The 27,825-nt window shown below is 38.2% G+C and overlaps 1 protein-coding gene across 1 annotated transcript; it reads right to left on the reverse strand.

Annotated features, from left to right (window-relative positions):
- Positions 1-1,118: 1,118 nt before the first annotated feature.
- Positions 1,119-26,862, reverse strand: LOC140237552 (UBX domain-containing protein 4-like). The gene is made up of 12 exons (XM_072317489.1): positions 26,690-26,862; positions 25,546-25,651; positions 22,866-22,894; positions 21,923-22,039; positions 14,904-14,998; positions 14,180-14,329; positions 12,328-12,471; positions 10,449-10,597; positions 7,144-7,246; positions 5,890-6,021; positions 4,726-4,985; positions 1,119-3,768 (listed from the first exon to the last, which is right to left on the reverse strand). Exons 1-12 carry the CDS (start codon positions 26,769-26,771, stop codon positions 3,621-3,623), a joined length of 1,515 nt encoding a protein of 504 aa, XP_072173590.1. The 5' UTR covers positions 26,772-26,862; the 3' UTR covers positions 1,119-3,620.
- Between the last annotated feature and the right edge of the window lie 963 nt (positions 26,863-27,825).

Here is a 27,825-nt window from a genome sequence, read left to right on the forward strand (position 1 = left end):
TACCCATTCCCCATCTTTTTTTTTTTTTTCAAGTAAACCAAGCATGTATTCATTTTTTTTCTTAATGTAAATATTTTTTTTCTAATTTTGTTCTGATTTATTTTATTTAATTGTATTTTGTATATATGTTTCATGTACATGTGTATATGTTTTAAAAAAAAAAGTATGTCATTTTTACCTCATGATGCACGGACATGAGGAAGAACAGCCGTCTGGCTGAATCATGTGCCGTGTTGAAATAAATAAATGAAATGAAATGAAACATTCAAGAGTCTGAAGTGAGACATGTTGAAAAATATTGACAAAATTGTTGCAACTCCCAAGGAAAAAAATACATGTACATTAACCCTAACTAGGCCGGGGGGGGGCCTCCGAGGCCCCCCCCTCGACGTTCCGCGCGATGTATCGCTAACGCGAAAAGCTATCGCCACGACGTTTCATGACTTTTTTCTTTCAAGTCTCCCGCATCTTTTGACACCAAATTTGCGATGCCCGGGCGCACGGTTTCGAAGTTGCGCATAAATATGTATGTGCATGTCAGACCAAAAATTGCTCAAAAACGTGAATTTGTGTACAATTTCAATGCAAACTGTGCTTACAGGCAAATTTCACAAAAGCATGATTATTTGGGGGTTTTATTGATTAAAATCAATTATTAATATATTTTCTTGTTCGGAACAATGTCGCAAACAAGTTTCATCGAAAAAACAATGAAAAACATAAAGTCGAAAAAACAAAGAAATACATAAGAAATTCAAAAAACAATAAAATACTTCAGAATTTTTTTCTGATGGCACAATTTTTTTCTCTTATATTTGCTCAGGACACTAAAAAGAATATTTACACAAAAAATGTGCCCATTTTGAGCTTTATTTAGTGATTTATACCAAATTGTCTGATTTCATGCATCATCATGCATAAATTAGCATAATTTAGCATAAATGATTATTTTTTTTTTAATTTAACTTCATGGTACTTTAGATTACATCATAGGCAATGTGTGTGCCAATTTTCGTCGCGATCGCGCGGTCGACGGCCGAGATCTGGAGGGGGGGCCTGGGAGGCCCCCCCCCGGCTCTATGATCTTCCTAAATAGCCCGGCCTAGTTAGGGTTAAATGCAGTATCATGATGCCACTGCTACTATGAACCTTGAATACACAACACGGATAGAAGTTTGAAGAAGTGTTAGAAAGTTTTTTTAAGCCAAGCGATTAAAAAAATACGTGGACAAATACAGTCAACTCTGCGAAAGTCGATCTTGACTGGATTGACGAAAACGCACTGACTTAGGTGATGTTCACATTCTACGTTCACAGAGGAATTCATGTGAATCAGGACATTCTGTTTTCATTGTCTTAGTTCGATTATTTAACGTACATGCAGTCAACTTAACCCGATCCATAATGAATTCTGGATTCCCCATAGACCTAATACACAGGCCACCAGGTTCCCATATGGAACGAGTTAATGAGTTGACCATATATTTGGGGGGGGGGGGGGGTGAGACTACAGGCAGAAATTTGTTAGAAATTCTTCAAGAAGGCAATCACCGAAAATTGTGATACTACAATATGTATCGGTTCTGGGTGATCTCATAATTCCTTTTCAATGTTGTTGCTTTTCATTAAACATTCTGGATGAATTAGCAGCACAGGCACTAACAGAGTAAGAGGGGAGAAAGGATAAACTAACATTTATGGCTGCTGTTCTTACTACTGTGACTGAGTGAGAATAGGAAAGAATGTCTTTTTACGATCAGACTAAGATGGGGAGGGGTTGTAGATTTCAGAGGTGATTCAATTTCATGCCTCTATCATCCAAATAATTTTTACTTGAAAGATAAAGCATGGATTGGTTGTGAAGAAAACAATGTTTCAGCAATAGCTCAGCTCAGTACAGCTGTATACTCTATGTACACATGTTCCCAACTAAGGAAACACTTGATATTTTTTGTTAAATTCAGGAACTAAAGAATGCTGAGGAATGTTTCATTACAAATGTTATCAATGCCTATTAAGACATCGTCTCTTTTTTTTCTTTTTCTTTTTTGGTGCACATTTTTGAAAACATAGCTATCCAATAAGATTCTTTCTATCCAAACCAGCACTTTCTGCTAGTCTGCATTTTCCTACAATACTGTAAAATTGGCAATTTTCCCACTGGCACATTTGAGTCGACATGTCATGCTGTTCATCAGGCATTTTTTTTTTTTCAACCTCAAAACTCTGGTTTCTCTTTCTTCAATATAAACAAGCTTTGACTTTGTTTGGTACAGGCCCATTGAGGACACAGTTTTACAATCATTTTTAATAAGGAACATACAAGTCTGACTTGACTTTAATATCGACTCGTGGAACATTTAAGATTTCCTTGACAATTACAGTCTGACCTCAATTATATGGCAACATCCAGATACACTGTTAGCAATTCGGCCGGATAAGCGAGATGCGCTCAAATATGGCACTTTCTAGCCCATTCTGCTGGGGTATACACATGCTATTAACAACATATTAATACAGTGATAATTTGCACGGTACTGCCATTTTTCATAATTCAGATGACACACATATAAGATGAAATGTCAGTAATATATCCCTTTTCGTATGTGTGTTTATTTGATTGGGATTGACCGAGAACGAGACTGAGATCATGAATCTTCAAGTACTGCCGTGGCATAGTACCACAGGAGTGCACTGCCAGTTGTCTAGCACAGCATCAAGTACCAATGTCTCTTGCAGTAAACATGACTGGACTTATAAACTGTGTGGACACATTTTGCACACTTTCACCGACAGATCATTCATAGGAATACAAAGTTCATGATTATCAGAGATTTGGCACTGAAACTGCATGAAAATGTGAAAATAATTGTAATCCAGCCAATATCTGGATGGGAGAGAGATTCGGATAGGTGATGGCCGGATAACTGAGGTTGGATGTAACCAGATTACGGACTGTTCAGAGACAAGTTATCACCAGGTGTCAGTCTCTCGATGTGTCTGTAAAATTTACTCCATGAGAACTACAGCTTCCATGCCTTGTTATGCAAAATAAATCCATTGTATATGAGCTAAAACTGCTGAGTTTTTCAGCCAATTCATCAAGTGGTATTCATCAAATGGCTATGATAATCCTTCCCATCATTACCATAATTCATCGCTTGTCATTCAACGTCTATGTGATATCAAAATCATATCTGACAACTTAGTACAACTGCTTATCTTACACTTGTGTTACTTGCAGTTACAAGCAGCTCATTGCACATCCAGGTAGGGCCCTGGAAAACAGTAAGAATATGGGTGGCCCAACTACTATAGCAATCGTAATGAATGTGGATGGCCGATTGGCCTTGGCAACAGTGATTGCCACAAGAATTAAGGCTTTCACTGGCCTTAAATTAAAATACCTCGGGGTCCTTCAAATAACTGAAGGGTCTTGGTAATAGGGAACAAACTTAAAAGGCTGTTTCCATAATTGTCTGTATAGTGAGAAGTGCAACAGACTTGCAATCCAAACCGATGAATCTTCATGTAACGGCAATGGCTATCAAATGATAGGAATGACAAGCCTTATCACCAATTCGTATTGTACTCTTTATAACTGTGTACCCTCAATATGTTTACATTTGCTGTGTGGAGTTCCCATTCCAGGTATTGTTGTCATCGTCATCTTGTTGCTGTGTGTTCAGGCGGTGGATGTTTCCCTCGCGTCGCGAAAAACTATCCTGACCCGCTCCTGACGCTGGTGTTCTTCTCCTTGCGTAGGAACTGCACAGATAGAGACAACGTGGAGGCAAAATCAAAATAGAATTGAAGTTTTTCACAGTAATTTCTTGTAATATAAAAAATGTGCAGGGATGGACAAAGTCAAGCATGTCTACCAGTGTGCCACAACAGGCAACACCACTGTATGCCACAAATGAAAACCTATTCGACAAGTTTGGTATGTAAAGCAAATACGTAAATATTACACTCTCATATTTGCATATTCTCATTCACATCCTCCACCCATCAACAGATTCTTCTCATTATTAAAGATATATTGGTGACAAAAAAAAAAAGACATAAACCTTTGATTCACACACACACACAAAAAGAGTGGTACATATTACAATAAGTTACACGTGTATGGAATGTACTGGCACAAAGACAGGCGGTGATCTTTATTTGCATGAAAATTATAGGAAACGGGTAACCTCTGAATGATCTTCGAGTTGACTTCATTATATTAAGCATCTGCACGAAAACACCACAGTGAGCTTCATACATGAATGGAAAGAAACACAATGGTTATGAAATATAGTTTAGTATGCTTCTGCGAAAGTGACATAGATCATTGTCACTCACAATCAGCTCAGGCGATGATGTCATTCTTTACCAGTCTAACTAGGGTTACTAGAGAAGTCAGAAGTGAACTTAGGCAAGTTCATCCATGAAATATCTAATGTTTCTTCCCATTTCTGTACACTACAATCCTGATAAAAGAGAAATCTTTATGGTAAGGCTCATAGATCTTGGTGCATTTACTACATGAACTTGCTAAATGTGACAACAGCATGATTTAGATAATAGAACTAAGCAGGTGATTTGTAAATAGTTGTTAACAATTAAACATTTTCATATCTAAAATCACTGTTAATCTATCAAATGATTCTGTTTCGCAGATTTTATTAGTAGTCCCTTCCTCCCCTTCTCTATCTTCTTGGGGTCATTTCATAAATGTACCTTTTTGGTCTGGCTCCGGCAGTTCTCGATAACCTGTCAGCCGAGGAATCTGTGTAGGTGGCGCTCTGAGGAGATGACGTTGCCGCCGCTGACGAAGGCGACGTCGACCCCGCGGCCGGTGCGGCTGAGCCAAAGAAGATGTTCAGTATGAGATTGTAGATGAAGAGGAATGGAGCGAGGAGCCAGGAGAAAATACCGCCCTCTTCTGACGTGGCCACTTGAGAAGACGACCCCTGCCCAGATGTAGGTGTAAGCCTTCCCTGTATGAGGTAAAAGTCACATGGAGTGAGCAAAGTAGACTTTAGTATATGGAAGAAGAATGACATACAGTGTAAGGTGAAAGCAACTGAGAGAATGCGTTTAAACAAATAGAAAATTTTTAATGGCAAATCATGTATTTGTCCCATGAGGATTTTGTATATTACTTCAGCTATAATATGTATCTTTTTTTGTTTGTCGTAAGTATTGTGTATCAGTTAGAAATCATTTTTTTTTTTCTAATATTTGGGTGCTATTTTTGACAGGTTGCTTAACTTCTTCATTCATCTCTCGTTTCATCATAATGATCATAAACGGGTATAACATCATGATTGACTCATGTTTACATTTGAATATTTCTTTGATATTGTTTTGGGTGAATAAATAACTGAACTGAACTGATATTTTTTGAGGAAATGGTACAGGAAGATCCATTGGTGTTTTGCTTTGCGAACTTTGATGTTTGTACCATAAAGAGCCTTTTCATAATTAGCCGAGACAAGACTGCTACACCAACCATACAGTTCTCTCTGTAATAACTGAAGGCCGTGCTAAGTCTAAGATCACATTTGACAAAAAGAATGAAAGGAAGAGTGAAACGTCTTTCCTTGTATTATCAGTCTTATAGTGCTCACATGTCATATTTCATCCATTCACATAAGCAGATTGTTCCAGCTACTGTATATGCCATATATTTAATGAGGCTAATTTCTCGCTAATCTGGACTTCTCGACAATTTTGAGATTCGCAATTGTGGAGTATACAGGTGTATACAGTATGTGCATGAAATAGCCTCATCTACTAAGAAAATATTGTACACTACAACTACTCTGAAAAAAAAAAAAAAAAGAGGAGAAAATGCAGCCCCCAGAGGGAGAAATTCTTTCGCCCGACACGCTCACTCACCGGCAGCACGACAATGGCCGCCCTTGGAACAAGCTCAAGGCTACTGAAAGACAGCTGCATGTCGCTGGGCCCAAAGTTGCGCCTGGGGTACGTCGTGGAGAGCGTGAACTCCGGCAGACCGGCTCCAACATTCTACAGCATGGAAAACATCATTCATAAACAATGAAGAAAAGGGAGTGAGACGCAGAATACAATTTCATGGCTGAAAATACAACAAGGGCCTAAAGGGGGCTTGATGTTCAAGTGTGCTTTTGTATCTGACCGTGATCTGGAAAAAATCTTTCAAGTGGGCACTGGTCCTGGCCCTGTGCCCCCATGGTGCACAGCTAAACCACTCAAAGAACTTTTCTTTCCCCTTCAATGAATGATTGCTGCTAAATTGTGATTAAAACTGGACCCTGCCCTTTAAAGAAGAAGACCAAATATACAGAACTTATGGCTGAAACATAACGCACGATACAAAGTAAGCTAGTTCAGGGTTAGTGCTTGTCTCAAATGACCCCTGCACCACAGACTTTCAAAGGAAAGGCCTTGTGAAGAAGCAATCCTTTGTCATCCTGTTATCATTGAGAATGAAATGTATGGAGGGCTTTTGTTGAAACATTGTCAATGAATCAATTTCACTGAACGTTCTAACAAAAAGTGAAGCATACAACTTAACTTTCTAGAAAGAGGTTGCCTGAGGATTCATTCCATTTTGAAGTCGACAGCAAATTCACAAACATTCTCAAATAACCTTTACACATCAATGAACGAACTTATAACCAAAACACACAAAGACATTGGAATAGCTCACTGGCACCAATGGCTCAGGTGAGCTGAAAAACTGTGGGTAGATAAATAGCCAAAAAGTGAATACATAATACAAGTATTGGTTGAGATGAGGATTCAGCTTTTAACTTTGCGCGAGATACTTAGAAACCACGTATGAAATGTTAAACAGCATACAATTCTAAGAGGATTTCAATGTTTACGTGATGAAAATCAGTATTCAAATGGCTGAGATATCCAAAAACAAAGAAAAAGAACAAAGCAACCATCATTAAAGGTAGGTCCCACAGTTTTATTAGGATTGCTTTGTTTTGGATATTTCAAAACCAATTTTCACCAAATAAACTTTGAATTCAGCTTAGAATTGCATGCTCTTTTATATGTCATAAGAGGTTGCTCATTAGCTCACAAAAAAAAAGTTGGAAACCTGAAGTCCCATCTCAACTGAAACTATACCATCCCCTTACAAAGTTTCGAGCATACCTCGGACACAAAGTCCAGAGCTTCCTGGAGGGGAGCGTTTGACGAGAACTGCTTGGTCAGCGTGGAACCATCGGGCAGTCTGAACTGTATCCTAGCAGTTTCCCTGATGGGATAAATACAAAACACACAGAAAATTAACAAATGAGCACTCTATGAGCATGAGAGCAATTTCTTCCTCATCATAATGATGATGATGATGACGATGATGATGATGATCATCATCACCACAATAATGTTGTCTTCCTTACCCAGAGTAGCCTCTTTAGTATTACCGCAGCTCTTCCAGAGGGCCCTGCCACTACTATTACCCTAGCGTTACCAAGTACCCATTTTCACACCTGGGTCAAGAGGGACATGGTGGGTTAAAAAAATCTTGTCCAAGGATGTAGGCACTTGACAAGATTTGAACTATGGACCTGTGATTGAAAGTCACAGAGTCTGATCCACTGTGCCACAGTGCCTCTTCAATTTATGTGTCTACTTGAAACTCTGTATGACAACTCAGTACAATAAAGTTGTGTAAATCCCCTCACCACCTTTTACACACTGGCAGTATCTGTCATCACAACTTGCTCAAAAACTCTGATGAAAAGACAGTGTAATCACCAAATCACAAGGTAGCCATATGGCAGAAATTGACAAATTAATACAAACAGCAGATCTAAACAATACAAGTTTTAAAAGACCAGGCACAAGGAGTCAGCTACTTGCCAACTACGTACGGTACTTTAATCCACGTCATATAAACAAGATGCAATGAATGTAAAAAATGACACACTTCCCCTTTACTTCATTGGGCAAATCATATCCACATTTATCTAGGATTCACTAAGGTATAGGATTTTGGCAACCTCTTTGCCAACAATGCTGCCCACAAGCTTGAGGGTCCTGCTGATGATACACTGTGTAGCAGAGATTGGTGCATGAATCTATCTGGATTGATATCACCATTCTCCAAAGACCAGACTTAACAAATCTGACCTTTTGATAAAAATCAGTGAGGTGCTTGTAGTATTAGCTGATGCCAACATGAAACATTGCAGTACTTAAAAGAAGAATGCCAATACCACCCACGCTTGAAGCCAGATATATAATTTTGTCATGTGTTCAGAATTAAGATAATCATACGATTCATTCTAATGCAGGTCCCTCAAGAATGCCTTGTAACGAAAGGCTGCATCTTACCTTTCCTGTCACACTCTGTATGCGTCTATCTGAATGTGGTTGTCTGCATGTGTCTGTTTGTGAGTGTGTCTGTCTGTCTGTCTCGTCTTGCCTTTGTGTATGTGTGCACATACATATGTCTGTCTCTCTCTAAACTTACACAACAATGCAAACCAACAACAAATGTGACTTGCCCAGCTAAAAACCCACAAAAAGTCGCAGATTAGGATTCTCTGCAGTGGGACAAAATATGTCATTCGGGTTGACCGACTAAAAGTTTTAAAGTTTGTCTGACCTGGGAGGGTAATCTTTTCTCTACGTACTGTCAAAATTTGGGGGATTACAACAATTTAACCAATATCAAGATATTAGCAGTTTTTCTAGATCACATTGTTTTGGCAAAGTGCTGCTTTCACTGGGAAATAGAACATGTTTTCACTGATATTTCTGCAATGTATGCCTCAGTGACCCTAAATCTTTCAATTCCCTTTTCTCCCTTTTTTTATGAAACTGCACCTCCTAACTTTCTCTTCCTTCAATCACCTTTTGAATGGGTCAGGATGGTCCAATTTCAACAAGATATATATCAGGCGCGGTGGAGCACCCCAATTTGCATCTCATTATCGCCCCGTTCTATTTGAATTTCCAACGGGCATCCACGGCTGCCCGAAACTGTGTGCATGAAAAAGTCAAATCTTTACCTTCTCCGTGTGCCGCTATGCGTGCCGCTGGTAAACTCAAACTTCCCACACTATCTAAGTTTTTAAAAACCTTCCTTTTGATGAAAAAATTATGAAATTTGCTGCACTAGAACTTGAGATATTAAAGCGTTTTGAAAATCAGCCCTCGCAAAACATGCTCTCTGTTTTTTTCCGACTGGACTATGGCCGGGCTCCAATGTGTCCGAAATTGGCAACATAAGTTTATCAGGCCTCAATCCATATATGTTGAAAGTTTTTGCTTGGTTCCACCTGTACTTTTTGAGAAATCAACATGTTTCTACAGGGTTTGGAATAGAAAATTGTAGTAAGCGAAACAATTGAAAATGACGTCATTTCTTTTCCCGTAATATTGGGCATGCGTGGTACGTGAGATTCAGGATTTCGTGCTCATTGTTGGTTTGCATGTGACGCAGTCAATTTTGCTGAGTGTCGCACGGCGGTGACTGCAGCTGAGCTGCTGCCGCGCACGCTGCATGCCGCAAAACGTTGTGTGTGCTGTGACATGCAACGCTACAGTCACGCGATTATATATACATGGGACCGACCTGTACGCTTTGCGTTCGTGTCATTTTTGACATCACCTTCTGTTTTTTTCCGACACAACCATGGCCGGGAATATAACGGTATGACATTTAAAATGCAAGCAGATAAATAAATTTCGATGTACTTTGTTTGAATGGCGCTTTGGTTCCGCAATCACACTTCGTGAATTTTAGGATGATTTTCGAGGCATATTTTTGGTAATTTTGCTCGCCAGGTTTTCGCTAAAATTTCACATTTTATCATTGTCAAATCCTTTAATATGTTATATGTGCATATTCGGACATGTTTTCAAATTCAAACTAACTCAATTTTAATCCGAAAATAGGTTTCCTTAAATTGTTATTAGCTTGAGAAGTTGTTTACTTTTTCTCAACTACGCGAGTACATGTTGTTTACTTTATGCAAATGAGGCTCGGCTGCCGATGGATTTCTGCGAGATAATTGGGGTGCTCCACCGCGCCTGATATCATCTTAAAGCTAAGAGCTTACTCTTTTAAACAATGCAGATAAGTAGAACTTCATTTTTTTCTTTGGTTCCCCCAGTCATAGTATGGTCTAAAAAATATCTGTGATCACGTGACCTACGGCTGTACAAGCTTGCTCTTATGTACATAGGCCCCATCATATTTCTCACATTATGACAATAGCTCAACTCTAATGTGTGCAGACCTCTGTGTTTATAACGACACAAACTATTGTACATTCCGGTGAAGTTTCATCAAAATTATGTCTTGTATAATTTTTGTATTGTGTAATTACATTCTTTTTTTTTGTGCCATTTGTGAGACATATGAAAATAAATTGAAATTGAAGAAAAATTTGGCCCACTTTTTGTGGCTTTTGAATTGGGAAGTTAGAAATGTAAGAGGAACTCACATGAGGCTAGCATCCCTCCGGGCCTGTTCAGCCCGCTGGGCCTCTTCCTGCTGCTGCTGGGCACGCTGCTTTTGTTTCTCCCTTTGCTCCTTCTCCGAGCGGAACCGGGCCTCCTTCTCCGCCTTGTCCCTCGCCAGCTGCTGCAGAACCTAAAGGACAAAAAAAAAAAAAAAATAGAAATAAAGAACAACAAAAGACAATGGTGAAATCCTTTGTCTACACAATTGTTTGTTTGTTTGTTTGCTTTTATTTCTGCATTCAATCAGATGCAATTTGAATGCAAACTTCAAAAAGTACAAAGACAAAGAATAACAAGTGCAGTGAAATAAATCGATAACAGTACATAAATAGATTCACATAGGTGATTGCATTGAGCAATGTCGATACACAGAAACATAAAATAAAATATACAGTATTTTTCAGTAAACAACAGAGATAATTGAATGCAGGAGACCACCATCATAAGCGATTAAGCTTGAAATGGATGGAGGCCTCATAAAATGACTATCCAACGACATAACTCTCTTGGAGGAAGGTGATCAGGTGAGTGCAGTGCAGTTGCAGGTGAGAGTGCAAGATGCAGTTGAAGGAAGAAAATAGAGATTGACAATAAGATGACAATCTATACTATAAATATTTGTTAGCTCAATTGGTTTGTTAGCTCAATTACAAGTCTCAGGACATTTATGATTATTGTGCTCAACTTTATTTTCTCAAAAATGCATCACATATTGCTGAATGCAATCCAAAATCATCTTTACAAAATTCATATAACTCCATAGAGCGGCTGTCTATAGTGGCTACAGACCCATATGGAGCCGCAGCCCAGCTGATAATTTAGCATGTTTTTCCGCTTTGCAGCTGTGCCTGTCATTCATGGCTAGCGTTTAGTCATGGCCACTGCTACATTTACCCGCCATTCAGTCATAATAGTGCACTTGATAGTAAAAAAAAAATCTTGCTTGAAGTAGGACTACGCATGCTATCTACTGTGCAACAACTCGATCAATACTGGCATTGTTCAATGCATGAATCACACATCGTGTACACACACTACATAAATGTATACGACAATACATGCATATAGGTAATGCACGCAAAATGTCCAATGACCTGTCTATAGTGGCCACCTGTCTATAATGGCCACACTTTTCGTCTCCCTTGGGTGGCCGCTATAGACAGGTTTGACTTTACAAGCAAAAGTGTGTGTTTTCTTGAGTTGGTTTAAAGAAACCAAAAGGGATGGAAAAGTTTCTGGAGACAGAGATCATGCCATGAAGTTGGTTTCTGTCACTTGCTCCTAAACGTGATGCAGCATTATCATTGTCAGGTGTCACAGAAATGTGATGTTTCAATTCAATTCAATTCAATTCAATTCAATTCAATTCAATTCAATTCAATTCAATTCAATTCAATTCAATTCAATTCAAATGAATTTATTGGGAATTTTCTGCATTGAATATATATTACAAATGAAATACAGTAATTTCTTTATATTATAAAGACAATAAAACATACAGTGTGTACATCCGACATTAACTGAGATATAGGTGTACAGATTGAAGAAAAGAATAAGAGAATACGTTAATTGGGAACCATTCGGGATATAGTGAATCAAATGATCTGACTAAATTATGGTGCATGCATATGAAGTGTGAATGCAGAAGACTGTCGTCAAATAAGCATATAGCTTGAAGATACAACAGCCTTATGTTGCTTACCACCACCTTCTCCTCAAGGTTATGAAAATATATTTCAACTATGTATCATCTGCCTATCTATTTATCAGTCCACTGGATCAACTATCACTTTGTCCATCTACCCATCTTTGCAGCAATCCCACCCCCCCCCCTTTTTTTTGCTGATCATCACAGCGTACCTTCTCTCGGGCCACCTTGTCATCCTGCCGCTGCTTGCGGATTTCTTCTGCCAGCTGTTTGGCCTGTTGCTCTGAACGCTGCTTGTCTGCCTTCTGAATCTCCTGACCTGTCTTCCTCCTCTCCATCTCCCTCTGTTTCTCAACCTGCAAAATAACATAATAATGATGATGATTAACAACAACAACAATGATAATAATGATAATAACAACAATGATAATAATAATAATAATAATGATAACAATAATAATAACAACAATGATAATAATAACAACTAGAAAAGCACTCCGAGAGCGCAGACCTCTGCCAAGCAGCTCATTTCCACCTATACACGTACGCTTAAAGATGGGTCATCCCTTTTGCATTCCTTCCCAAACAGCACAGACCATGATATATTCAACCAGAATGACAAAACTATTGTAAAGCTATAACATTTCTGTGATATTTGAAGGTTGTTAGCTGTTAAAATTCAAATAATGCACCAAACGCTCACCGTAACGTATTCTGTGTACTAGGCACAGCTGCATACATTAATCCTCCTGTGGTTGTAATATGATACTTATACTTCGAACAAAAGATATGCATGTTAAAGCTGTCAAAAAAGAAGAATTCACAAGCTTCTCTTACTTTGTTATCGATGGCAAATAACACACCACTTACATGAACTACATAAGTGCATCACACAGGTCTGAAAAACTAGACTAGTAGTTTAGATTTGTAATTTTTTTTGTAGCACGAAAAAATTATTCATATCTTAATGGTCAATTTAAGTAAACAAATATAAAGACCCTCTTGAGTTCAAAATTTACAGGTTTCCAAATAGTGTTTTCTTCAATACCTAAGTGTTCTCACCAATTTTTCAAAAATTTGCATGCAAAAGGGATGATATGTCTATAAAATCGCCTCATTTCCCAATATAGAAACCTTTTGTTTATGTCATCAGCTTCCAGCTGGGCAATGCCTAGCCTGAGCAGAGCACATGCATTAGTGCACATATATGCAAACCTCAAATAAGCACAGCTTAAAGGGACTGTACAGTACTGGTTGAGGTGGGGATTCATGTTTTGAACATTCCTAAGTGAGATAATGAGAAACCTCCTATGAAATATGAAAGAGCATGTAATTCTAAGAAGTATTCAATGTTTATTTGATGAAAATTGGTTTTCAAATGCCTTGAGATATCCAAAAAAAAAGTGATAATAATAAAAGGCGACAGGCCACGCCTCTAATTAGGATCTCTTTGTTTCACCTTGTTTTTGGATATCTCAGCCATTTCAAAACCGATTTTCATCAAATAAACTTTTGATACCCCTTAGAATTGCATGCTCTTTGACATCTCATCGAGTGGTTTCTGAATATCTCGCAAAACGTCAAAAGCTAAATCCTCACCTCAACCAGAACTATACACACCCTTTAAACTCCAAAGTTCATTGACCCCATCTGCCAAGAGATAAAATATCCTTCAAAAATTAAAAAAAAAAAAAAAATCCTGGATCACTTCCAAAATTTAATCATCTGTTATTTGTGTCATAATCAAATGTTTCCCTCAAGTTTCATCCAAATCCATTCACAACGTTTTGAGTTTAATATTTAGCACACAGACAGAAAAACAAATGCAAACAAAAAAATAACCTCCTCATTATAAGAGAGTGTATCTCCTAATCTTGGGCATATAATACTCAAGTGGGATTAAAACCCACGACCTGATTGCTAGACAGGTGTCATATCCGCTAGACTACCAACTTACACTCGATAGTCAGTGATGGTCCTTATTCCCTGTGACAACCATCACTGACTATCAGGCACAACTCTTTCTCTCTTTGAATTTGCCACAGTGATTGATTGAGGGCTCACTTCTTTTCGCTGTTGCTCCTTCTTACGATGCACCTCCTCCATCTTCTGTCTCATCCTGGCTGCCCTCTCGTGGGCGCTCTCCTTCACGGGCTCCGATGGTGATGAAGAAGATGCGGATGGGGTCGAGGAAGCCCCCTGTTCTGCAGCAGCCTGTCAAGGGAACGGGATATCATATTATCCCAACACATATGTGAATGCCCAGCAAACAAACACTTACAAATACTTGCAAACCTAGATATGAAACTCAGAAAGGATAGGTCAATTTCAACCTTTTTACATTCTTAGTAATATCAATCTTTGTAGACACCCCACTAAATCTAGTATATAAGTATAAATCACTCAAGTCTAGAAAATAAGAAGTACTGGATGGTGTCACTTGGAATCAATTCACAAACAAGAGATTAAACCTTGCAACGATTACTCCTAGTGACACAATGTGCTGGGGTATCAACATAATTAATCTATTCACACTTTGTCAAGTTGAAACAGTTTGTAATACACCCGACTACTTTTTCAGACTACTTCCAGAATTATTTCACTGGAAAATTTCCATCACACACCCTGCAGAATGATATATGCATTTACTTTCCACCGAGGCCCTTCTCTTTAGATAGCAATAAGTGGGCAAACTGCAACAAGACTTTTTGCATGTGACTTCCGTGTCCATTAAGTTTTCAAATATCAAAATCCGAGAACATTGCTACAAAATGCCACACATGCGTACCTCCGTGGTCTCTCTTTTCTTGATGTCTGGTGGTGCTGTCTCTGGCTGTGGATTGGATGGGGCTGCAGGCTGCTGAGGGACCGTCACCGTTGCCGCTGTCTGGTAATACGAAATAAGAAACTTATCACATGTGCATCAGAGAAAAAAAAATTTGGGATGGAGATGCAGGGATGGAGATGCAGTGATGTAATTACAGAGGTACCTATGCATCAAATTACTTTTGAACTAGAAATGTCGCTTTGGCGACTGGTATGCCTCCGCCATAATGCATGATTTTCCCAATAGGTCTAGATAGTACATGTGGACAATGAGTGATTACATTTTCACAAAATTGGCAAAATATTGAAATGACAAGTTTGTCACAAATGTGTTGAATGTTCACCTTCCTTGACCTAGGTTTAATTGGATGAATAGGAAAGCATGTATCTAGGGATTTAAGGACTTTAACTTGACTTTGACCCATTCATACATTTAGGCATTGAGTAATTTTCAAGGTACAGGTGTGGAGAAAAAGTGCAATATCTGAATTGAATAGTAAATTGTTACCATTTTCATCTGGCCCTTGACCCTAAAATTCATAAGATAATCACTTTCAGGTAGAACATGCATAATATGTACTAAGTTTCAAGATAGCTTGAGCCACTTCGAGATATGGAGGAAAAAGTTAGTTCAGCACTTTCACTTAATCTTTGACCTTTTGACCTTTGAGGCAAAATAAGAAGAAAAAAAAAAAACTTTCCAGAGAATTTCTATTAGGTTACACATGCATACACCAAGTGTAAAAAAATAATAACCCTGCTGGCATTGCATAAATATGAGGGAAATAGTAAAATTTTGAAGTGTTGCACTTGACCTTTGACCCCTGACCTTTGACCCCATGAACCCTACATTCTCTAGATAATCACTTCCAGTCAATACATGTATATACTATGTTCCATGAAGATACCTTGAACAATTTTCCAAGGCACGGAGAAAAAAAAAAGAAGTTTTGATATTTTTACTTGACCTTTTGACCTTTGACCTTTGACCTCATGACCCAAACTTTCACCAGAAAATCTTAATTGGGCAATACATGTATACACTAAGTTTCAAGAAAATATCTTCAGGCATTCAATAGATATGGCGAAAATAGTGAAATTTCATGTATTTGACCCTGACCTTTTGACCTTTGACCTTTGACCTCATGACGCAAACTTTCACCAGAGAATCTTAATTGGGTAATACATGTATACACTAAGTTTCAAGAAAATATCTTCAGGCATTCAATAGATATGGTGGAAATAGTGAAATTTTATGTATTCGACCTTGACCTTTTGACCTTTGACCTTGAGCATGTGCACCCAAAAGTTGATAGGCACAACTTCACCCCCTAATACACATACATGCCAAGTTTCATTAGGATACCTCAACAGGTTTTGATAGTTACCTTGTCCACAAAATTCATTACGGACGGACGGAAGGACGGACGGACGGACGGACGGACGGACGGACGGACGGTCGGACAACCCGAAAACATAATGCCTCCGGCACCACTTCGTGGCGGAGGCATAAAAATTCTTTAACATTACAACTTCAACAGCACAAGATGGCATTGTCAGCCAGAGTTGTTTTGTACACTTACCAAAGTGTAATAGTGGAGCGGCATAGCCAAACAATTGTGCATTTTGTGATAAAAGCACCAAATTTCGTACACAGGTTGACAATCACGTTCAGATTAAATTTAGATATTGGGCCATCGTAAATAGCGCCCTCAACGTCCATGGCAGCCATTTTTCAAAATGGCTGCCATAAATGCCATGTTTTTGTAAAATTTGCTAATTTTAGGAGAGAAAAGTAAACAAGATTTTGGTTACAAATGGGAAATTACATTCAAAATAAATCTAGATATCGAGCCATTGGATATAGCGCCCTCAACGCCCATGGCAGCCATTTTTCAAAATGGCCACCATAAATGTCATTTTTTCAAAACATTTGCTAACTTCAGAAGGGAAAGCCAGTAAGATTTTGCAAACAAGTGGGAAATTACATTCAAAATGAATTTAGATATTTTGCCATTGTTAACTGTGCCCTCAACGTCCATGACAGCCATTTTTTAAAATGGCTGTCTAATGTACCACTTCTTCGATGATTTTGCAAATTTCAGAAGGGAAAAGTTAACAAGATTTTGCCCATAAATGTTAATTACATTCAAAATAAATCTAGATATTGGGCCATCGGAAATTGCGCCCTCAACGGCCATGGTAGCCATTTTTTCAAAATGGCCGCCATAAATGCCCTTTTTTGCTAAAAGACGCAAATTTTAGAAGGGAAAGCCATTTTTTTTTCTCTTTTGTGCAAACAAGCGAGAAATTACATCCAAACTAAATCCAGATATTTGGCAATTGAAAATTGCGCCCTCAATGGCTATGGCAGCCATTTTTTTTTAAATTGTCACCATAAGTACCACTTTTTCATTTTAAAAAAATGCTAATTTCAAAAGGAAAAGTCAATGAAATTCTGGTTATAAATGGGAAATGACATTTAAAATAAATCTCGATATTGGGCCATCGGAAATTGCGCCCTCAACGGTCTGACAGCCATTTTTCAAAATGGCCGCCATAAATGCTATATTTTCGAAAAGATTTACTAAAATCAGAAGGGAAAGCCAACGAGATTTTGCAAACAGGTGGGAAATTACATTCAAAAGTAAACTTATTGGGCCATTGCAAATTGCCCCCTCAATGGCCATTCCAGCCATTTTTCAAAATGGCCACCATGAATGTCTTTTTTTCGTAAAGTGTTGCAGACGTCAATCAGAATTTCCACAAAGGTGGAAAATTACATTCAAACTGAATTTGATAATAGGCCATCCAAAAGTACACCCTCAACAGCCATAGCAGCCAAGTTTCAAACAGCTGCCATGGATGCCCCCCCCCCCACCATTTTTTCCCAAAAATTTGCTGATGTCAGAAGGAAAAGTCAATAAGACTTTGCAAACAAGTTGAAAATTCTGCTCAAAAATAAATTTAAGTATAAGGTCTTCTTAGAAGGCGCCCTCAAGGGCCATGCTGACCGCCATGAATGTCTGCTTCTTTTTTATTTTCTTTTTTTTTGTGTGTGTGTGGAAAGATTTGCTAATTTCAGAGAGAAAATCAATGAAATTTGTACGTATGTTGAAAATCATATTCAAAAGAAAATAATATATGAGGCCATTACAAATGGCACCATCAACGACCGTGGCAGCCATTTTCCAAATGGCCACTATAAATGCTATTTGTTTCTTGAAAATATGATAATGCCAGAAGACAATACAATTTCTTGTGGAAATTGACAAAAGACATTCAAATAAATTCAAGTTTGAATTTGAATTTGAATTTGAAATGAAGATATTGAGCCACCATTTAAACATCGTCCCCAACGGCTATGGCAGCTCTTTGTCAAAATGGCTTCCACACACTCCTCTTTTTTTTATTTGCCTATTCCAGAAGGAGAAAGCAATAGAATACTGCTAAAGAGCAATTATATCTAATGCAATCTGGTGTTCAAAGAAATTTGAATAAAAAAAAAAAAAGTTTCATTGATGGGTTAGTTCTAAAATTCATGTTTTCAGTTTAGTTCTAATTGCAGTATTTCGCGTGTGACGGCTAACAGTATGGATATCAAATGTATGTGTTTTTATGGAAGCATAGCATAAAGTAAATTAACTTTTTTCGTAAAATGAAAGGCCATTAAGAATGTCTTAAGAATGTTTAGGAAGTTGCATTTTAGAATAGATACACGTCATATAGTCACATATATTCAATGATATGGTGTTACTGTCAAAGTTGATACATGGCGCCATTATCCCTGGATATTCATATTACTCTTTTTTGGAAATTTTTCATGTTTGCCACCTAAAATATGCATTCATCATTGGTGAGATATAATCGCTAAGCAGTTGCCCTGTTTATTTTAGTTGTTCCTCAAATGATTTCTTTAACACCACATTTCACATTACACAATGTCTCTGTCAGTATTCTACTGTCTTCTCCTTCTAAAGTTAAGCAAATTTTCAAAAAAAAAAAAAAGAAAAAGAAGAGTGTATTGTAGCCATTTTGACAAATAGCTGAAATAGCCATTGAGAACACAGCTTATGATGACTCAATGTTTGAACTTCTTTTTATGTAATTGTCAACTTGCGCAAAAAAAAAAAAAAAAAAAATTATTGTCTTCTTCCGGCATTAGGACATCTTCATAAAAGAAAAATGGCACCTATGACAGCCATTTTGGAAAATGGCTGCAATTACCGTTATTAGCATTTTTTTCTTCTTGAAAATTTGCGAAGGAACAATTTCTAGAGTTAGTGCAACCTGGATAAATTGTTTGATTTTAAACACGATTTTCAATTTATGTACACATTTGTTGACTTTTCTTTCTGAAATTACCATTTTTTAAAACAAAATGATTATGACAATTGCAGCCATTTGGGAATATGGCGGCAATGGCCGTTGAGGGCAGTATTATAATAATCTAATACAAATATTTATTACAATAATCTAATACAAATATCTATTATATTAATCTAACACAAATATTTATTTCAAACATGATTTTCAAATTCTGTGTAAAATCTTATTGACTTTTCCTTTTATGAAATCAGGAAATAAAAAATAATGGAATCCATGGTGGCCATTTTGAAAAATGGCTGCAATGGCCATTGAGGGCGCTATTTATAATAATGTAATACATAGGCGCAAGATATATTTCAAACGAAATTTTTGAATTGAGTGCAAGATCTTATTGACTTTTCTTGTGGAATTAGTAAATTCAGAGAAAAAATTGCATTTATGGCGACCATTTTGAAAAAAATGGCTGCCATGACCATTGGGGGCACAATTTGCGATGGCCCAATATCTAAATTTATTTTAAATGCTATATTTCACTCGTTTGCAAAATCTTATTGATTTTCCCTTCTGAAATTTGTAAAATCTTACGGAAACTGATATTTATGGCGGCCATTTTGAAAAAAAATGGCTGCCATGGCCGTTGAGGGCGCAATTTGCGATGGCCCAATATCTAAATTTATTTTTAATGTTATTTCCCACTCGTTTGCAAAATCTTATTGATTTTCCCTTCTGAAATGTTAAAATTTAACGAAAACTGGCATTTATGGCGGCCATTTTAAAAATTCCTGTCATCGCCGTTGAGGGCGCAATTTGCGATGGCCCAATATCTGAATTTATTTTGAATGCTGTTTCTGACACATTTGCAAAATCTTATTGATTTTCCTTCTGAAATTTGTAAATTTTTTTGCAAAAAATGGCATTTATAGCGGCCATTTAAAAAAAAATGGCTGCTATGGCCGTTGAGGGCGCTATTTACGATGGCCCAATATCTGAACTTATTTTGAATGTTATTTCCCACTCGTTTGCAAAATCTTACTGGTTTTCCCTTCTGAATTTTTATTTTTTTTTTTTGCGAAAAATGGCATTTACTGCGGCCATTTTGAAAATGGCTGCCATTTCCGTTGAGGGCGCAATTTGCTGTGGCCCAATATCTAAATCTATTTTAAATGTTATTTCCCACTCGTTTGCAAATCCTTATTGATTTTTCCTTCTGAAATTTCTAAATTTTTACGAAAAATGGCATTTATGGCGGCCATTTTGAAAAATGGCTGCCATGGCTGCTGAGGGCGCTATTTACGATGGCCCAATATCTGAATTTATTTCAAATGTCATTGTCAACATGTGTGCGAAATTTGGTGCTTTTATCATAAAATGCACAATTCCTCTAAGTTTTCAAGCTATGCCGCTCCACTATAAGGGTTTCTAACATACAGAAAGCTGTCTACTTAATACAATATTAAGAGAGGAGTTACTATTTTGTTGCTGTGTGCAGCATACATAAAACTACCTTTGATGCAATACAACAATACGTAGACAGTGATAATGGTAGGGGGTGATGGACTATGGGTTTAGATTATACCCTGCACAGTTCATTTGAGGTTAGACCTTCACACATTCAAGTGATCTTGAGCACATTTCTGTTTCCCCTGTGGTTGGGTATTACTGTAAAAAAAAAACAGAAATCTTTGTGTGCAATGCTTTTGCAAATTTTGCTGAAAAGCCAAGGTTCACAAAAAAAAAAAATCCTTGCAATTGTAAGTTTTTGTCTACACATCGAATTGAATGCCAGTGGCGATTCACGCAAAAGTTTCATGCAGCAAAAAGGCTGTCGGCTCCAATTCGCGAAAGCTTCATGAAAAGTTTCTAAATTGTGGGGAGGGGGGATGACATGTGATGGCCGTCTCTATCCAGAAGAAGTTACAAAGCTACTGTGTCAGGTGCTCCAACTGTACAGTACATGTACTCCACTCATCAGCTGACACATCTACCAGCTTGTTATTTTCCCTGATCAGTGCAAAATCTCACTATCACCAAATTAAATTGCATTACCGTATCCTCCTAAATTCCACAGTACGACTATGACCTTTATGTGGGGCTGTGACATTGTAGAACTCGAAGTGGTTGTCTTATTTTGGTCAATTTGAAGAGGGAAACTTTCAAAGCAGAATGGTGATGACATGGCTTGGCAATTTATAGCAAGTGCATATTATGCACACAGCAAGGATAGTGCTACTGAAAGTGAAGTGATTCAAATGATTCATAGCTCTGAAGAACCTTTAACAGGTTCAAGGTTCGGACAAAGATCTATAATGCTATTACTCAAGTAACATTTAACAATTAGCACTAGGGAATACCATCACCGATCTTTTCTCCTGTGGACTATCAGACACGGAAATGCTCCCCCTCCTGATGCTATCCCCACAATATCTGCAGAAGTCTTCCACCAGTGTTTTGCGGCAAGACTCACAATATAGGCGAACTCCGTCATGATTTTATAACTGCATCCAAATCATTCTCATTCACTGCACTGATGCCGATGCACCTGACCTGCACATCGTCACAGCAAACATGTTGTTTTAAAATGCCTAAAATAATCTTCAGAAGTGAAGGATGTGGGCAAAACAAGAGGAAACAAGAGGAAGAAGAAGATATCACTTACATCTCGAATCTTCTTGACGAGGTCTGAGGATGGTTTGTAGCCTGCGATGCTCTCAAGAAGGATTCCTGTCGGACCGGAAATCAGGTACACACACGGCACACATATTACAGGGTCTTTATTGAATCAATGGAGTAAACAAAAATGTGTTGAGTTAAGGATGTATTTGACAATCCACTTTCCTCGAAGTAACACATCACATGCAATGTACAGCATAGGGTTTATAAATATGCATTGTCAAAATTGAAGAAATCTGTCATATATCAAATTCCCTGGAACAACAAATTTCTAATCCAAAACAGGGCACTGAAGACAGAAATCAAAAAAGGTTCTCAATCTACTTCATCACATCTTCAGAGCAGATGCCACAAACTTTCCAGGACTCTCTGCTATGACCATGTTTCGCTCTTTATTATGATGATGTTCAAGAAATCATGGACTCAATGTCTTTTCATTCAACATGAGCAGCATGTATATTGTCATAATACAACAGTTAAAGAAAAATACATACAGTAGGTACGATGCATTCTTTAATAGATAGTCATGCAATTATTCCTGCATTTGTCATGGGACTGCAATCACAAAATGTCACTATACCCTGTAAGTGGGGGGCCTGCTTCTTCATCAAAAGAAGTTGGATCTTGAGAAGTTTTTCATCCATTTATCTCTTTATTTATTTTGCTTTCTTCTTTTATGAAGGACTCAGATAAGAAAATTAATGAAGCTGACCACTATTGTGAATGCTAACACAAGTATGCCATGTCTCAGAGAGTTTCTCCACATATAGCATCATATCATTGATGGTTATTCAAAAATTAAAAATAAAAACTCTTGGCGAAGAAAGAAGGCTGTATTGTAATGTTTTTCAGCAGGCAAGTCATAGGAATTATGCAAGTCTTCAAGAAGATATATGCATCATTTTAAAATTATTTCAAAGGATACAGTATGCAGAAAACTGTTGAGACTCGGGGCTGTTGAAAGAAACAAAACAGAACATATAATTATTTGTGGTTATAACATTTACATGTATCTGTAATCCCAACTACACATGTACAACAATCTTAACATGTTTGAATACATGAGCACAATTTTTGGTGAAGAAATGCCCTCTTATGCCAATAGAAATTGAAATGGAAAACATTTAAGTGTATACTTGCAAAGTAAGTATCAAAATGTGTACACACAGTTTAGCATCATGTACTTTACATATATCTACACTGTATACAACAGTCCCTTGCAACCAAGTGAAAAGGTTTGTTGAAACTACATTGTAGAAGACAGAGATTTTTTTTTTTTTTTAAACAGCACTTTAGACATTGTCTAAAAAGCAGGTCATTCTGACATCTTCATAAATTTCCAAATAATCTCTGTGAAGAATACATATACTATAAGCAGAAAAAGAAAAGAAAAGAAAAATATCAGCTGTGTCTTAGCAATGATTTTGCTTGGCCACTTTCATTTCAGATGGAACATCTGAATTTGCTTGACTTGTCTCAAAAGGGTAAGTAGTATCTCATTCCATAAATTGCTTACAACCAAACAAACAAATGGAATTAAGGTGGGATAAATTTGTTTTTCCCCTTCAAAATAATGTATGTCTCTAGAGAGTTCAAACTATATTGTGTTTTACATTGATTTGTTGTCATTGTTGTATATGGGAAAAAAAAATGTGATGTTGGAAATCAAATTTTAGTTAAATTGAATTGAATAGCTGTGTGGAATGATGACATGAAGATGTGACACTTCTGCTGTATTATTCAACACAATAACTACAACTTAACACCTCCCACATTCTCTTCTACCCTTGTATAGAGATCTACCATTAGTATTACTGGCATACGGTACTCGTGAAATAAGCTCCACCACTGCGTATCTGTACTAATACTATGGCAGCTTTCCTGTCAGGCAGTGTTATACTCATGAATTCAGCCCCACTGTGTGGCGTTCAACGGTACAAGTACAATGCAAGTACAGCAGTTGGGCTATCTTCCAGAGGGCATTAATACTTATGAATGCCGCCCCACCAAATGGTGTTTATGCGTGATTGACACAGCGGCAGGGCCGATTTCCACAGCATAGTATCTTTCGTTCTTTCTTCTTTTCCTTTTTTCTTCAACCTTTTTTCTCTCGGAAGGACCTCCTGATGTCCCTCAACTAATTTCACAGCCAATTTAACTATAAATAACCAACTGCTGGTCACTGTCCAAGATCTTGCCACAGGTCTACGGGATAAGCAACACTAGCCAACAGATTGATGCGATCCTTCTTGAATTCTCAAGGGCATTTGATTGTGTACCACATGAGCGCCTTCTTCTCAAACTCCACTACTATGGCATCAGGGGCAAGCCCCTGGAATGGATAAGGGATCAAGGACGAACTCAACAAGTTACACTGGAAGGATCAGTGTGACACTGTCAGTGTCACCTCGGAAGTACCACAAGGCACTGTCTTGGGACCGTCATTATTTTTGGTCTTCATCAACGACTTTCCCCAGTGTGTTTCATCATCCATACAACTCTATGCTGACGATGCCCTCCTTTCACAGAAACCCTCCACCGAGACCTTCGTAACGTCCAGAATGGGGAACGAAAGTGGCTTATGTCTTTCAACGCTGACAAATGTGAGGTGCTGAGAATCACCAACAAGCGAAACAGCATCAATGCTACACCTCCATATTCTATTCATGGAAAAGCACTTCGCATTGTGGATGAGGCTTGGCTAAATATTTGGGTGTCACTATTCATCGCAATCTGACCTGGAAACCCCACATCAATAACATGTGCAAGAGAAGCAACAGCACTCTTGGTGTCCTCAGACGCACCCTAAGGAAATGCCCGCCACACATAAAGTCGTTGACTTATAAGACCTAGGTATGTAAGACCTATTCTTGAATACATGTAGATGTACTCCTCCACAGTATGGGACCTTCACACCAAGGAACTCATCAACCAAATTCAGATGGTACAATGACGCGCAGCCCGTTTTGTTACCTCAAACTACTCGCAACAAAGCAGTGTTGCCCTCATGCTTCAACAACTGCAGTGGAGATCCCTCTTTAAGCGACGAGCTCAAAACAAAGTTCTGATGCTTTTACAAGATCATGAACGGTTTTGTAGCCATTCCAGCTGCACCTCCCTATTACATGTATCCAGCATTGGGTATCAGAGGTCATGATATCCAACTGAGACAGCACCACTGCCGTACATCCAAACATACCAGCATAGCTTCTTCCTAAGTGTGGTCCCGCTATGGTAACAGCCTACCAGCTGCAGCAGTAACGGCTCCCTCTGTTGAAGCCTTCAAGAGCTGCCTCACCTCCATCAGCTTACGTCAACACCATAAAGCTGGTTTTTACTCGCATGTTAGCTAAGTTTTATGTTAATTTTTCGCACCTCCACATGCATGTTTCGGCACTTCCTTTTTGTACTCAAGTGCGACAATACTCCGCAAAAGGGATGCACTAACTTGGAAGAAGAAGAAATACTTACAACCCTAAAACCTAACCCTTAACCTAAACTTGACCTATAAACCTTGCTTGTTAACGCACAGTTGCACGCGCACTGCGTTGCAGTGGGGCCGATTTCATGATTTTGCCGTTACTAACACTGCACTACCAATTTACCTGTCTGCCTGGAATCTCAGGGCAATGACCCCTGTCTCGTTACAAGCTACCATCACAGCCTCCTCTTCCCATACCTCATCCATCTTCTTTGAGTCATCATTCGTTCCTTGTGGGGGCAAAGATGGCAAGAACATGTTTTTAATTTACTAAATTCAACTCGGTACGGATGAGAGAGAAATTTGTTTGAATGTTGGCTTACACTGCATTGAATGGCCAAAGTCTTTCTTTGACATGAAAAGACTGCGACACGTTGCATTAAACGTGTTTATACACTGATACAATAAGCAGATAAGGCCCGAATTCACGAAGGTGGTACAAATGAAACCATGGTTTAAACCATGGACAAAAACCATGGAGCACCAAGTGTCGCATGGAATATTTTGTTAAGAAATCAGTCACTTCGTCGATGAAATGATTATTTTGTAACAAAATGACAACATTTTGTTACTAAATGAACATTTCGTCCACGAAATGATAGTTTCGTTAGCGAAACAGTCATTTTGTGGACGAAATGACCAATTTCGTAACGAAATATTCCATGCGACACTTGGCACTCCATGGTTTTTGTCCTTGCCCCCTTGGTTTAAACCATCAGACCATGGTTTCATTTGTACCACCTTCGTAAATTCGGGCCTAACTGTTTAAGTGTTGGTTAGAACTTAGTGTTAAACCCCGGGGCGCTCCTTGTACACACGCGTTGCTGTTGGGGCTGGTCGCAGTAACGTTAGGCTAGTTAGTGCTCTGAAAACTTTTGTAAAAATAAAAGGCAGTCTAACAATATTACTATTTATTAGCCTACTAACGTTGGTCGTTAGCATCGACTAGACTAACGTTAGATCTATTGGTTAGAACTAGAACCTAGTAAATTTACTGTCTAACGTTAATAAGTTAGATAGTGTCTAACGTTTCATAGCAGTTTCTACACTGCACTGTATACAAAGTGGTCATGGTGGTATTTCATTATAATCATGATAATTGCAGTCTAATCTAACACTCAGTAAACAGTAACAGTACTAAAACGGTACACTGCAGTAGGGCCTTAGCCCCCGCGCCCCTACACGCTAAACTAACGTTAGGGAAGAAATCCAGCTCCAGACCAGGGTCAGGGGATGCAGCGCACAGCACAGGATTGTCTATATTTTACCTGTAATATACACCAGCATAATCTTCTTTTGTTCTCTGGCTTGCGTTATCGCGCCAGAAATGTTTCCTCCAAACCAACGCATCTTGACAATAATCCCCAGTCTGCAGAGCTAAAAATTTCAAGAGAAAATGGCAGAGTTCCGTAACGTTCGAAATTGCCTTATCATCCCTCAGTCCCGGTCGAGCCGAAGTTTGAGGTAAATCTTGCGTTTATGTACGCAATAAGTGTGTGTGTGCACATCACACGTACGTGTACGTACAATGTACACACGTTGAATGCTAGTGTGAGAGCGAGATTATTTACACCGAGCACGATTTCATTGGCTTGTAAAACTACAACGGTCAGAGGTCACTAGCAATATTATTTACAGTTGTAATACAGTTGAACCTCTCGTATCCGGACAAGTCGGGACCGGGGCTCGATCATCCGGATAAGGGATTTGGCCGGATACGGGAGACTCAATGCTTTATACATGTACATATACATACACATGTAGCCCATTGTAGTACCACATGTAGTAATGTGTATACCGCAACCTTTTCATTGTTACATTTGGGGATGTTTGGGGATGTTGAAATGTCTGAAGGTAAGCAATTTGGAAGGAAATTTGATGCAATGTGTAATTCATGTGTGTTTGGGTAGGAGTTCTCAAGGAGTTGGGAATCCCCCTTTCTTCCCGTAATTATCAAAAAAAAAAAAAGAATCACGGCGAGATTGCGTCCGGATAATAGAGAGATCCGGATAAAGGGAGGCCGGATAATAGAGGTTCAACTGTACTAAGTATCCGGATGTTGTTCTGAGCTGTGGATGGAGGCATCGCGCTGTTTATTAGAAGTCCAAAAATTAATGTACTAAATGAATTTATACAAATAAATGAATAAACAACAACAACAACAAAAACAAAACAAGAAAAAATCATACACAGAGTTGCATTTCTGAAAAGTCGTCATATTTAATGCTTCGAACTGCTGATCCATGTTAATAAAGCTTATCTTTGTAAAGAAACCAAAAAAAAAAAAAGAAAAGAAAAGAAAAACTTAACCCAACTAGTTGAATTTGGTAGTGCTGAATGAACTCTATCATAATGTTTGAATCATATCAACACCAATTAAAACGACGGGCACATACCAGTATAG

This window comes from Diadema setosum, chromosome 14, assembly GCF_964275005.1.
Source record: "Diadema setosum chromosome 14, eeDiaSeto1, whole genome shotgun sequence".
Lineage (NCBI taxonomy): Eukaryota > Metazoa > Echinodermata > Echinoidea > Diadematoida > Diadematidae > Diadema > Diadema setosum.